At 37.0% G+C, this 14,160-nt stretch overlaps 1 protein-coding gene across 2 annotated transcripts in view; it reads left to right on the top strand.

Annotated features, from left to right (window-relative positions):
• Positions 1 to 14,160, top strand: part of SUPT3H (SPT3 homolog, SAGA and STAGA complex component) — a 376,225-nt gene that overhangs the window by 286,334 nt on the left and 75,731 nt on the right. For both annotated transcript variants that reach the window (XR_005884201.1, XM_040983489.1), the window contains exon 10: positions 641 to 751. Coding sequence is in view for 1 of the 2 variants with exons in the window: in XM_040983489.1 (XP_040839423.1) it covers positions 641 to 751 (111 nt within the window). In the remaining variant the exon portion in view is untranslated. The remainder of the gene's footprint in view (positions 1 to 640; positions 752 to 14,160) is intronic.

Here is a 14,160-nt window from a genome sequence, read left to right as displayed (position 1 = left end):
AATTGATGTTCGTACTGTCTTTGTAAATAATCTTTCCTTTTCTAATGTCTTGTGTGTTCACATCTCCCTTTTATAGATATGGCAGATTAAAACAGAAAGTATGTAACTTTTTCGTGTGTGTTGACAACACCTAGAAAATTAGGAGCCAAGCTGAAATGATCTTTAATGACAGATCCCAGTATGATAAATAAGTGTATAGCAACTTTACAGTTTTCATTTTAAATTGATGACCCTCAGGTTATTTCAGAAATATACCCAGGAAGCTCCCAAGACCATTTATAATACTAAATGTTTAAACTTTTTTTAAAAAATAGCTTCCTGTGGTTCTTTCAACACACCCCCGTGACACTTCTCATATGTATGCAAGTGGCTATATTCTCCTGTACCTTGACATGCAGGCTTAGATGAAATATTGTGGGTATAAAAATTGCATTTGGTAGGTCTGCTCGGAAGGGGTCATGTAAAAGTCATCTTTGATTTGTTAATAGAATTTTTTTTAGAGGTAGTATATGGCAACAGTGCTATGCGTACTAAGGGAAAGAATGGTCCATGTTATAAAGGTTTATTTTCATATTTTATACACTGTAGTTCTGTTGTGTGTTTTTGATTTAGTAACAGTTTATGTGTCTCTCTGTTGCAGAGCACTGCGGCCTGTGGTGTTGAGGCTCACGGCGATGCCATCCAGCCCTGCCACATCAGAGAAGCTGTGCGACGCTACGGCCACAAGATTGGCCCCCTCGCCCCGTTCACAGTACGTAATAACAGAGCTATAAAAAGTTATATTTATAATCTAAAAGAATTTTGATTTTCAAGTGGTCAAATGAAGAAGCAATGGAATTGTTGAAAGCAATTTGTGGTGACTGTAATTTTGTTGTATAAAAGTGGCATAATTCTCCTGGGAAATAAAAAGTCATTTTTGTCTCCTTTTAGAAGGACACTTTTTTCTACAAAATATTATTTTCTTTCAATTACAAATTAAACTTTTTTGTTGAGGTTTATATTTTCTGTTTTGCAAATCCTAGGTTTATAAAGCTTTTTTGTCAAATTATATGTATCCACATATTGCTAGAAGCATTTTTTTTTACTTTAAAATTGGTTAGATTGGCATTACCACTTCTATCAGATATCCTCCTAAACATACTTTGAGTTGGAAGAAGAAGAAATGATTTTTTACTGGCTTTGAACTAGGCTGAAATGCAGACTATCTTTCACATCTTCAAATAATTTGAAAGCGTATAATCAAGGCTTTGTTTTTTGAAAATGGAAACTTAAAGACTTGATATGTCAACAGTCTAAAGAAAGGAGTGTGGTGTGAATATGCATATGTGCTTTAATTAAATACTCATCTGTGACCCTTTTAAAAATCTTTATTTATATTAATAAAGGTTACTTCAAGTCCTTCTCTGTATAAGGAAATTAGTTGAGTTTCAAAAAGAAATGTATTATTTACATAACTGTGGAGTGGTAACATTTGCTTTACTTAACATTCATTTCAATTTTAACATGCTGAATGCTGGGATACAAATTTATAATATCATACATAAACAAATAAATATATAAATACATAAAAGTTATAAAATAGTGTGTATTAGGACCTAACAGTAGATTTTGCTGATTTGTTTCCAGAAGTGATTTCTTCTGAATTTTGTCATCTCTATGTTTTCTGAGTTTAAAGAGAATGCTTTCTTTCCATTCTTCATTCTTTTTGGTGTCTTTTAGTTATATGAAATTTCTGGCAGCAAGAATATGTTTTGTCTTAAAAGTTTTTTGTAATGGTAGTGACTGTTTTTACTTGTTTCATTTCTTACACATCATAAAAACATGATTTTAATACTGTTGACTAATGTAATGCATCAATGGCATAAATATTTTTGTATTCTAAAAGAAAGAATGAAATCAAGTATTCTTATTTTTTAAGCTGTAGGCCAAAAGGAAGTTGATATTTAGAAAAATATGACATGATTAGAAGCAAAAAAAAAAAAATTAAAGTTGACTGAAATGGAAACAACTTATAATGAAAGATTAAGTGGAAGACTCAAATAATAACCAGTAGTTTGGGGCAAAAGAGTAGAGAGAAAAGAAAGGGGAAACAGTAGTGATAGCAGTAGGAAATAATATTTTTGAGAAGTAACTAAAAATGGTAACTAAAAATGATGAACAAAGTTACATAAAGGAAAATGTGTCTAATGTAAGGGGAAAACCTCATAATCGTGAATTCTCCAAAGGAAGCGGTGGATACTTTATTCTGCAAGGTTTTTGTTTTTAAATAGACCGAACAGATTACTTAAGAGTCTTCTTGGTTGATGGTGTGCGTGCGTGTGTTTCTTCCCGTATCCAACCTATTACTCATGTGTTCTTTTTATAGTCTAAGACTGTAGCATAAAGTCAAAAAGTACTATAAACTAGGTTCAGTATAACCTGAGCTATTGTTATGTAGCAAACATAACCAATATGCTTTTTAAAACCTATGCTACAAGGTAAGGTCATTTGGTACAGCAGTCAAAATGCAGCCTACAATTCCACATCCCGTACTTGAAGTGTCTGAGTTCCAGTCCCAGCTTCACTTTTGATTCCTGCTTCCCATCTGGAATGCAACAGGTAATGACTCAGGTGCTTGGGTTCCTGCCAGCCATGTGGGAGAAACCCAGATGGAATTCTAGGATCCTGGCTTGGTTTCTCCACCCTAGCCCTGGCTGTTCCTGGCATTTGATGATTGAAAGAGCATCTTTTATATGTGTCCCTGTTGTATTTCAGAAAAAAAAAAGAAAAATAATTTTTAAACTAATGATACAATTTGAAAATGTAAGTAGATTTGGAAAATGGACTAAGTAAACCCACTATCAAAAGAGACAAGCAGACCAATAGCAAATGGTAAACAATCTCACTCCAATAGGGATACCCAAGGTTTTATCTCTCAGAAAAGTTCCACCAAGAAGGATCCACTCCATTACCTACAGATGAAAGACTGTGCCTGTACTACATGGCTAAATATGTTTAATCCATAACTAAGATGATTGGGTGGTAATTTCATGGTATATGTTATAATTCGTGATCCTCCTTTTATTGCTCACTCAGATTTTTAGTTGTACATATCCATGTGGTATTCTCAACACATGTACAAAATGTATAAGAATAAAATATAACTAAATAGCACTTCCATCTCCATATATATATATATATACACACACACACAAAATTTCTTTTTTTATTTATTTTATTAATTGCATTGCATTAATTGTGACACAGTGTTATGGGCACTGGGATTCCCCCCACCCCTCCCCGAACCCTCTCCCCATGGTGGATTTCTCCACCTTGCTGCATTACCATGGTTCAAATTTAGTTGAGGTTCTTTCACTGGAAGTATTTACCAAGCATAAAGTCCAGCGTCTTATTATCCTAGTGGGTTCAACAATTTTTTGGTGAGACCATCTCTGGTCTGAAGGTAAAGCCAGCAAAGCATCATCCCAATCAATTAAAAGCCCTGACATAACATCAACAGCCATTTACAACCTTATGGCATTAACTGACATGGTATTGATTAATAGTATGTTAATAGGAAAATGCGGTTTCTTAACTACATCCTGTGACTTCTTCATAGACATTTCAATTTTGGTTTGTATTCAACCTGATTCCATACAGTTATCAGTTTAGGTACAGTACATTTTTTTAGGATGGGTGTGCAGAGAAATCCCAATACCCCAGTGAGGTGTAACTAATCTTTGTATCTCACCTAGTGAGGCATGTTTGGGTCCATGCTGGCTGATTCTAAGCTTTCCATGTTGTCTGTCCATTCCAGATTTTTTTGTTTGTTTGTATATTTGTTTGTTTGTTTTATGGGGTTACTGGAGCAATCCTAATGGTCACCACGAGGGAGGGTGGGGACCCAGAGCCAGAGCCAGGCTAGGACCAGGGAGAGCTCGCCTCCCTATTCCCGAAGGAAGTTTATTATTCTTCAGTTTCTGCAGATCGCTCAAGGCTCCTGGCCGTCGTTCCAATGGCGCTGGTTTCTGCACTGCAGAGTTTGGACTTCTTCCATCCCCTGTGGAGGTTCCAGATGGGGGTGGGTAACCTCAGAGTTTTCGGTCTCTAAAGGCACTCTTATTCCCCGTGGTCTCCTTAGCGGTTGAGATGTAGTCCTTGGTGTCCGTGTTGACGGTCCTTGGTGAGGATCTGGGAGTCTTCAGGGTTGGTATGCAAGCCTCCTCTTGACCTCCCACTCCACTCTGGGGTCTCCCCGCTGCTCCGTACGCATGACTTCCTGTTAAGAGGCTTTCAGGGTCGCTCTCGATTCCCCCCTTATGCCTGACACACATAATTTCTTTAAAAAAAAAAAAAAACTTTTTGTTTTTTATTTATTTGAAAGGCAGAGTTACAAAGAGAGGGGCAGAGAAAGATCTTCCATCTGTTAGTTTACTCCCCACATAGCTGCAACAGCTGGGGCTGGGTCAGGCTGAAGCCAGAAGCCAAGAGTCTTCCAGATCTCCCACATGAACTATGGGCATAAGCACTTTGCCCATTTTCTACTGCTTTCCCAGGTGCATTAACAGGAAGCTGGATTGGAACTGGAGCAGCCAGTCTCGAATGGTGCCCATATGAGATGCCAACATCACAAGCAGAATCTTGGCCTACTATGTCACTACGTCAGCCCCCTATTTATAATTTCTTTATGTTAGGAATAAATCTGCCTTTTTTTAAGCTGAAAACTCTCTTTGAAGTGGAGTAGTTTTGTAGACTGTGCCAATAATGCAATAATTTTGTACTCTGTGCTGGATTCTACATCGCTGCAGGAGCCAAGAGGAAAAACTCATGGAGAAAACCTCTTGAAGTTGAAGGGCTGCTGAAGGTTCACTTCCTGATGCTTATTCCAAGTACCTAAAATAGTATCAAATGTGCAACATGAACACTTTGCTGTCTAGGCTTTAGGTGAGGCTCCTAACAATAAATGAGCATATGGGCTACCTCTGTAGAAACTAAGACACAAATCTAAGTTTTTATTCTGAACGGCTGAGCTTATTTAGCTACAACATAAACTTTCTCTGTGAGTTAAAATGCCAAAGAACAACTAGTTTATGAAACAGAGACTGTATCTTTGTAACATGTCATTCTAAATCTAATGTTGATGTATATTCAAACATAATATCTAATTTCATATTTCTAATCATTTTAAACTCATTTAGAGAATTAAAATAGGGGTAGATGTATGTCACAATTAAGACATCACTTGGGATGCGTACATCCCCTGCAGAAGTGTCTGGGTTTTTTTTTCCAAGCTCTGCTTCCAATTATAGTTTATTGTTACTGCACACCCTGAGATGCAGCAGTAATGGCCCAAGTACTTGTGTTCTTGCTACCCACATGAGAGACCTAAACTGAGTTCTGGACTCCTCGCTTCAGCCTAGCCCAGCACAACATACAGTACGCATTTGGGGAGTGAGTCAGCAAATAGAAGATCAATTCTCTGTCTCTCTCCTTGTCTGTGTCCAAATGATTTTTTCAAAATTTCAATTTTAAATAGTAGCCAATTATTTACATGAAAAATTAATTCCATCATAAATAAAGCATACTTTAAAATTTGCTTTTAGTGAGCCATCATTTTATCTTGCACTATATGACAAAGTTATTATCTGTAATAATTTTATAAATTACAACATAAATTTCAAGAATATGATACATTATATAAAGAATTTTCATATAAGTTCTTGGTCATGTGAATAACTTGATATAATAAAAGCAAAATGATTAATGCTGTGGTAAGTGGAGGAGAAGAAAATATTAACAATGGTTTGTGCTATAGTGCCTGCTGGACAGTGAAAGGAGAATGGCATGAGTGTTAGGCACCTGCCACTCACCTTTGAACACTTCGTTCATGACTGTCATGTAATCCATCCTCATTCACCCAGTCATGACAGTACTGTCTTTAGCATATTGGTTTCTTTTTAAAATTTGTTTATTTATAAATGTTTGTTACAAAGGTGAGAGGATTGCAAACCCATACTGATCGCTGGATTGAAAGAGAAGGGATGAGGGAGGGAGGTAAATAAAGGAAAAGACCTCACCCTCTCGCCTGTGATTTGTAGGGACAAAGAGGAGGGAGAGCTATTGAGTTGCTTCTTGCTGCCAAATCATATCAGTGCCAGAGAACAGAGATGATTCCCTGGTTTTGTCCCAGAGAATGTGATGGAGAGAATAATGTTCTGAAAGTGTTATTTGAGTAGTCTCGGCTATTCTGAGATAGTGTTGGTTTTGTTGCACCAGGTATGATATACCCCTTCCTATTCTTGCTAGCTGTCTGTGTTTTGGTATGACCATAACCATAGACGCATGGTGGAGAATTTGACCTGTAGCATTGTTCAACCTACTCTTCTTTCCATTTTTTGATAAGGGACTCAAGTTCCTCTGTTGAATCAGAAGTGCATCCCAATATGTTGTCTCTCATTGCACAATCAGTAATGGGTTGTGGCCCAATTCTACAACATGTGCTCTGAAGTCAGATCAGATGTCCATGTGGTGTTCCCTGAAGTTAGAGATCAAGTGGAATCAACCATTGGGCCAACTCCTAAAAGCCTCTGCTGAGTTACTACCCAGATCTGGCTCATACATGTTGGCAAATGTGATCTGGCTCTCACATGTAGGCACTGAAGTCCAGCCCAGCCCAGCCTGGCCTCATGTGCACCAATAGGTGCTGTAATCTAGTCAGGATGATCCCCAACCCCCAACCAGGGCCATGCCCATACCCAATACTTACTTGTACCAGCAGGTGCTACAGCCTAGCCAAAGAGACCCCTAAAGTCTCCACAGGACCAACTCCCAACCTGGCTCTCACACTCACTAACGGGTGCTACAGCCTGACCCAGCCTGCCCCCCTCCCTACGTTCATTCATGCATAGCTGTGGGACTGCAACCTCACCTGGCTTGGGCCACACTGACCTATCTCATGTGCACTGATGTGTGTTGTGGTCTGCCCTGACCTACCCCCAGACCCAGCTTTTTGCACACACCAGGCTAGGCTCTTACTTATATTAGCAGATGCTATAGCACGGTTGGGAGCACCACTGAGGACTCCACCAACCCTGCCTCTTTACCCTGACTCTCAAATTGGCTGGTGCATGTTGCAGCCTAGCCTGACCTAGCCCACCCCAGCACTAGCTTGCATGTGCCAGCAGACGTTTCAACCTAGCTGGACCAATCCTGGACCAAGCTCCCAGACCTTGCTTTCATGTGCACCAAGTCAGTGAGTGCTACAGCCTAGTTGGAGACCCATAAGGACCCCTAGTTGTACTGTTCCCAGACCTGGCTCTCAGATTCACTGGTGGGAGCTGCAGCCTAGCCTGGGCCAGATTCCCCCCAGCCCTGTCCCTTATGTTTGTCAGTTGATGCTGTGGCCTCGCTCAGCCTAATCCATCCCTGTCTGTGGTTCCTGCATGTGCTGGCAAATGCTGCAGCCCAGCTCAACCTGCCCCCAAACCCCAGCTCTTACACACTACAGTGGGTGCTGCAACCTAGCAGCATCCACAAAGATCTCCTACTGGGCCCACTCCCAGCCCTGGTTCCTACAAGCCTATAAGTGCTGCAGCCCAGCCCGAGGTGGCCCAACCACAGCCCCAGTGCTCATCAGTGGGTGCTGTGACCTACTTGGGGTAACCCAGATGAACCTCTACCAGACCTACTACCAAACACAGCAGGAAGCCTGTTGCTTTCTTTATCTTCTGTTTTCATATATTTTCAGTCCCATTTCCTATACAGGACATCAAAGAAGGTATCATATCTGAAATATTTAAGTAATTGATAAAATAAATTAAGTTTATCATTATCAAATTAGATTGGGTAATAAAATCATGGCTAATTTTCAGGCCTCCAACCCCAGAAATGCATGCTTTTGGAACTCTCCCCTCCCCATTGTACATGCTTTTCTATTTACTAATTTTACTTTTTACTTCTTTTTTTATTTTCCTGAGTAACTTTAAAATCACTTCAGAGTATATAATTTCTATTAGCTATTTCAGAGTACTGATGCAGCCTAGAATGTTCCATATCATTTTTATCTTTGCTGTCTTGACTTGCCCTTTTACTCACAGTGGCTGATAACATGTGAGGGTATTGTACATGGAGATTAATAACTTTAAAAAGTTATTTTTGTGGAGTTGGCATGTGGCATAGCTGCCACCTGCAATGTTGGCATCTCATGTGGACTACAGCTTGAGTCCAAATGGCTATTCAGTTTCCAGTCCAGTTCCCTGCTTATGATCTGAGAAAGCAGTGAAGGATGATCCAAGTACTTGGGCCCCTGTCCCCCACATAAGAGAACCAAAAGAAGCTCCTGGCTATGTCTGACCTGGGCCTAACTGTTGCAGCAGTCTTAGAAAGTTAACCAGCAGACAAAAGACTTCCCTCCACCTTCCTCTCTCTCTTTGTAACACTGGCTTTCAAATAAATCAATAAACAAAATTTTTAAAATTCTCTTTGATTTAAGAGACAGGTAGAAAATTTCCATCCCTGATTGAGTTTTGATCCTGCCACCAAATGTCATAGGTTCATATTTCAGTTCTCCCATCAACAGCTCAGTTCCTCATCTATGAAATGAGGATAAGAAATAAAACACATCATGGCAGATCTAAGTACTATGAACCTGACATATAGTCAGCTCTTACTAAGTAATTTCAATGATGGTGGACCTAGAAATAACTTTGGTGCCAGAGTGAATATTTTCTAAAAGCAATCGGATAAAAATACAGAGTAAAGGAGAAAGCGCTCAACCCAACTGTGCTCTCTGCTTCCCAATACACAATCAACAGTTAAGTAACCAGTGTTTGAGAGTATAAGCTCTAATCAACATTATTATTTTTGTTATTGTTATTGGAAAAACAATTATGGCAGTTTATTTATTAAATATGTATATGAGAGGAATTCAAAAAGTTCATGACCATTTCTCATTTTTAATTGTTTTTTCATTAGCTTTTTACGCTCCCTCTTACCATACACTACTCACTTGATTGTAATAGCAACTTTAAGTTACCGCTATCTTATTAAGAAATTGATAGATTTTAATTAGGTTCCTCAAGGTCATATATGGCTAGTGAATAATATTGTAGTTTTTCTTTATTGTCAATAACAGATGATACTGAATATATTCCAGGTATTTCCTGGTTGTTTGTACTTCTTTGGTTTTTAGAAATTTATGCCAGAAAGCAAGAGCCCCTAAATGCATTTTGACTCCCCAAATGCTAAGGAATGTGAGATGAGACCTGAACCCAGGTTTCCCACATTGGTGGCATGACCCAGTTACTTTAGCCATCCCTACTGCCTCACAGGGTCTGCAAACAGTAACCAGAAGCTGGAGTCAGGGATCAAACCAGGTCCTTCAGTGTAGGATACAAACCCTTACTGGGATCATAGCTGCTAAAGGCCCACCCTGCTTCTGATTTTTTTTTTATTGCATATTTGCCAATTTTCTGTGGGGTACTGGTAGATTTATATTTATGTATATACCAATATGTGTGAACAATTTTTTTAGTTTTTCGTAATTTTATTTTTAAAGCTATGTGCAAATTATACAGAATACTTTTGTCAAGTTTGTTAGAAATATTTTCCTTAGTTTTCTGTTTATATTTTAATTTTTTTCTAATTTGGTATCCTTTTCAACAGATAGAATTTTGCATAGTTAGAGCTACCAGTAATTTCCTCTGCCTAAAATTCTTTTAGGTGAGATTAGTTAAATATGCAGCTGTGCTTTTAATTTCAAAAATCTATTTTCCTGCATTTTTTTTGCATTGCAAGTCTCCTTTTTTGCCTTACATATGCTGTGAGAGCTTGTTTACTACAAGAACTCAGCATGAAAAATTATATTAGTAAGCTATCATTTCCTATTTGTTAGGATTGTTTCATTTATTATGTATTACACTATTTTATTATCTATTACATTGTTAATATTATATTTAATGTCTACTAAAAACTATTATATAGTATACTTAATGTCATTCTATTTTCTATTTTGTATCTCTTCTAAAATATTGGTAGTGATTTATATGCATTACCTCCTCATAAAAGAACATTCATTAAGAATGGCACTGGGACCCAAAAAAAGATGTGAAAAATATGGACATAACTTGATAAGAGAATTAATTGGCACTTAAGTATTTAACATTTTCTTTCCACAAAAACTCAAGTGTTATTGGTAAAATATTTCATGAAAATTAATTTTTAAACTTTCTTTTGCAAGTTTGAAGTAAAAGAGATTTTTGATGTTTATGGTTAGAACATTTGGCTTTTTTTGTCTAGAGAAAGTACCCTGAAGGGTAACACACTGGTCTGTCCACTCTGTCGGAAGGTGGTCAGACATATGTTTTATCTAGATCATCACTGTTTACAAGCAGTGGATGGTACCCATGGTTACTCACTGTGAAGTTCAAGGCCTGCTCTCAATGGGAGTGCCATAAATGGCTGATATAAAACCAGGTCTGTAATTTTGAAAGCCAAAGAAAGGAAAATGCTCACTGAGTGTGATGACATAACTCTATGTGTAATGCCTAGATCTATTTTCATTTCTTCTGTTCTCCACAATGGAAAGTGTTAACCCTTGAGTTTGTATGCTTTCAGGTAGCTTCCTATTGAACTAGAGTAGTGCAACAATAAAATTGCTCATTTAAGCATTTATATACACCTAAGTAAGTATGTGCATTTCTATAAGTTAGTCACTTCAGTATAGACTCATCTTTCATAAATACTGCATAAAATCATAACATTTTAAAGCTGCTGGAACTTGAGAGAGCCAGTCAGTCTTGGCCTCAGAGGTTTGTGATGTAGAATTTCACATTCATGAGTAATACATATGTCATAAACATATTGGATTTGTCTGAATTTTATGTGTTCAACATAGAAAATTAAATGTCATAAAGTATTAGAATATTTTTCAAATGTAAATTCCAAGCAGGAATTGGATAGTGTTCTTAAATATTTCCATTTACATTAGAAGTAAAAATTTTTTGGTAAATTTTTGTGAGTGCTAATATGGAAATCATTATACATTGGAGCCAAATTTTTTTGTAACCACACCTAAAAATGTTCACACCCACGAATCTGTAACTTTTAATTAATTTGTTTTTGATTTTAGCATGGGAGAGGCTCTAATTATACACTTATTAAGTCAGATTTATTAAATTATAGTTTCTCTAAATGAAAAACTTGAATATCAAAAACTTTATATGGCTCAACTAATAACATGCAGTTTAGGATTAGTCAGAGATAGTGTTGGAAATGTGGAAATAAAGAAGTAGAAGAGTTGACAGAAATTACTGGTATTAGAGGCAAATACTGATTAATGAAGTGCTAATTTATATAAAAGCATAAAAGAAACTTTATTTGCATTTTCATACTTAATCCTCACAATGCAGTAAGATCAGTGATGTTATTCATCCTGATACATTTAAAAACTGAGACATACAGATAAATTATGCCACCAGATTAAGATCACACAGTAAGTACCAGAGTTCTTTCTGTGAACAGGAGTTCAATAACATGGAGTTCCGTAGTGCAGTGGGCTTCCATGAATCCTCAGTAATCCTGCCAGTTAAACTTTCTCAGTGCAGACTGACTGTGTTAATTCTTTAAGTGGCATTCTCCAAATACGGTAACAGCGTTTCCTAAGCAGCATTATTTCAAAGATGAGTACTCAAGTGTTAAATCTGCATGATATATATAAAACATCCCCTGTTAAAATCTCAGTAAGAACAGTAGGAGTGGTTTGGAATTAACATTGTGGATGGCTGTTGCAATGTGTGTGTCAGAATCCTCCCTTTTGCCAAATTTTGATTTAGTAACAGTATCAAAAGGAGTTTGTACTGCACTGGTTTGTAGTAATCTTGGATCAAACTAGAAACAGTAAGATTTTTTTGTTGTTGTTGTTTAGAAATTTTCTCACCAACAGTATCTCATGAGCACTAGAGGAAATCAATACCTGAGTCGTTTAGGACTCTTTAGAATCTCCTGGGAAAATATTTTTTCTCTTGTATCTTACGGCCCTATAAGCTACTCAAAAGTGTCGCAGGGAAAATCTCAGTCACCTGAGGGTTCTTTTTTTTTTTGATATGTTTTTTTCTTGAAATTACAGAATCATGATTGTTTTTGTTGTGGCGTGGCTTTGCTTTGCTTTGCTTGCCAAACCAAAATATAGTAAACTTCATTATTAATACTTTTCCTGCTGTTTAAGCATAGCATCATGATTCCATATTGCCAGATGAAGTTGGCACAATCATGTCATGTTGTTGTAAAACTATTGAGTTGCTGTTTTCATCAGCAGAGACCAGGAATTGAAGAGAACTGATATCTTATCTCATCTGAACTCTCTAACGCGTTTTTTTTTTTTTTTTTACTTTAGAGCAGCCAGTGAATGTCTGTAGCAGATTATCCCATTTCATCTTTGGAAATCCTGATATTATTAACAACTAGTATTTTTCTCTGCAGTCCATGGTGATCATTCAATGACATTTTCCTTTTCCCTTCCTTCACTTTTGTTTTAGTAGCAAAGACTTACATTTAGTTCAGCATAATCTGAATCTAATAATAATCCTAATCTGAAGCACTCTTGATTTAGACATCAAAAACAAAACAAAATAAATCCAAATTTCAAGCTATAACTTCTTAATTAATTAAACAGTTACATGTTATTCAGATATGAAAGTTGGCAACCTTTATGTTAAGTAACATGAAAATTATAATGCACAGTCAAAGCAAACATCTCTGAGGCCCCTAGAAATACTCCAGAGAATCCCGGAATTTTCAGAAACGCAAGTTGGAAAAATAAAAAATCAGTCTTCACTAATTAGGAATTAGAGATGGGAGGTATGGTTAAGGTACCAACGAAAGAGCATGGTCCCACTCAGCCCTGGGCCTCAGGTGCAAGGAAGGAGGGTGCTGAAGAACTTTTTGAGCATAATATTTTTAAAAGAACTAAATCTTGAAGTTTAAATATTCTATTATAGTTTAAAGCTCTTTGCAATCTTCTAGAGGAATAGAAATGGAGTGGAAAAATCTTTTGAGTGACTCCCAGAAGGAAAATATCTCCCTTTAAATAAAATGAATCACAGTATTCCTTTCACTCATTACTTCATAAAAGCAACAGAGGGATTATTAGAGAGGAACTAAATTAAGTTGAGCTATTTTAAATTTTAAAATTATGCTCTAAAAATGGCCAAAATAGCTTCCTAAGTCTGTGAATAAACAAGAAGATTGTAAATATTCAGTTAGACATAACAACTCATTCAGTGTATTAAATTGCTTATGTTGACTTAGCAAAAAATACCCATCTTTTAAAATTAATATTATACCTCTGTTTAAGTGAATATTAGAAAACAGCACGTTATTTGTATTAAAGTAGATTCTTTATTTATCACTGCCAGAAACATTAAACATTCATAAGTATGCTTTGTTTAAGTGAAATGTTTGCACACTGTTTTATTAATAGTGTGACAAAAAATCTGCCGCACCAATCCCCATGATGAGAGCCTGTTGGACTTGCAGTGATTTACTCTTTGGTGATTTATTAAATAGTGTTACATACTTTAGTCAACAAATATAATCATTGAGTTCTCATTTAATTTACTGATGCAGTTGCAAAGTAATCCCACAACATAATAAGTAGATTGTTTTAAATGGGAATTTACACCTTCCAGAAATGAAAATGATACCTTACACTTATTATGCCAAATATATGTTTAAGACTACATGCAAGGTAGGGAAAACATGCAGGAAAAAAATAATTATGCCTTGTTTTCCTGACTGGTGTTTTAATTATGATTTGACTTAAACCAAATCCCCTAGGCTCCGTTATGTGCAGATCAACTATTCCACCCGCACATACCATTTCTCCATGACCCCAAGCTGTGAGAAGAGAAAATTCATGGCCCATGTGTCAGTCAGATGTTAATTCTTGCCCTGGCACCTGGATAGGCTCTCCCACCTGATTACAGTACACTTGCAGTTCTGGGATTATTCCCAACATGTGGTGTAGGCTCTCCAAATCTGGAAATATTTTGACTGATTAGTTGGCAGGAATCATGAAGAGAGAACCCAGAGTGAGGCTACGAATTTGTGCAGGAGCATTCGAGGTGATAGGCAGCTGTGTCCCTGGCTGAATGCTGGGATGGGAGTGTTTCAGTTGACTCTGAT

The sequence above is a fragment of the Ochotona curzoniae genome, unplaced genomic scaffold, assembly GCF_017591425.1.
Source record: "Ochotona curzoniae isolate NIBS_2020 unplaced genomic scaffold, NIBS_Ocur_1.0 contig_3819, whole genome shotgun sequence".
Taxonomy (NCBI): Eukaryota; Metazoa; Chordata; class Mammalia; order Lagomorpha; family Ochotonidae; genus Ochotona; species Ochotona curzoniae.
Note: the sequence above shows the minus strand (reverse complement) of the source record. Positions and strands in the feature narration are given on the sequence as shown.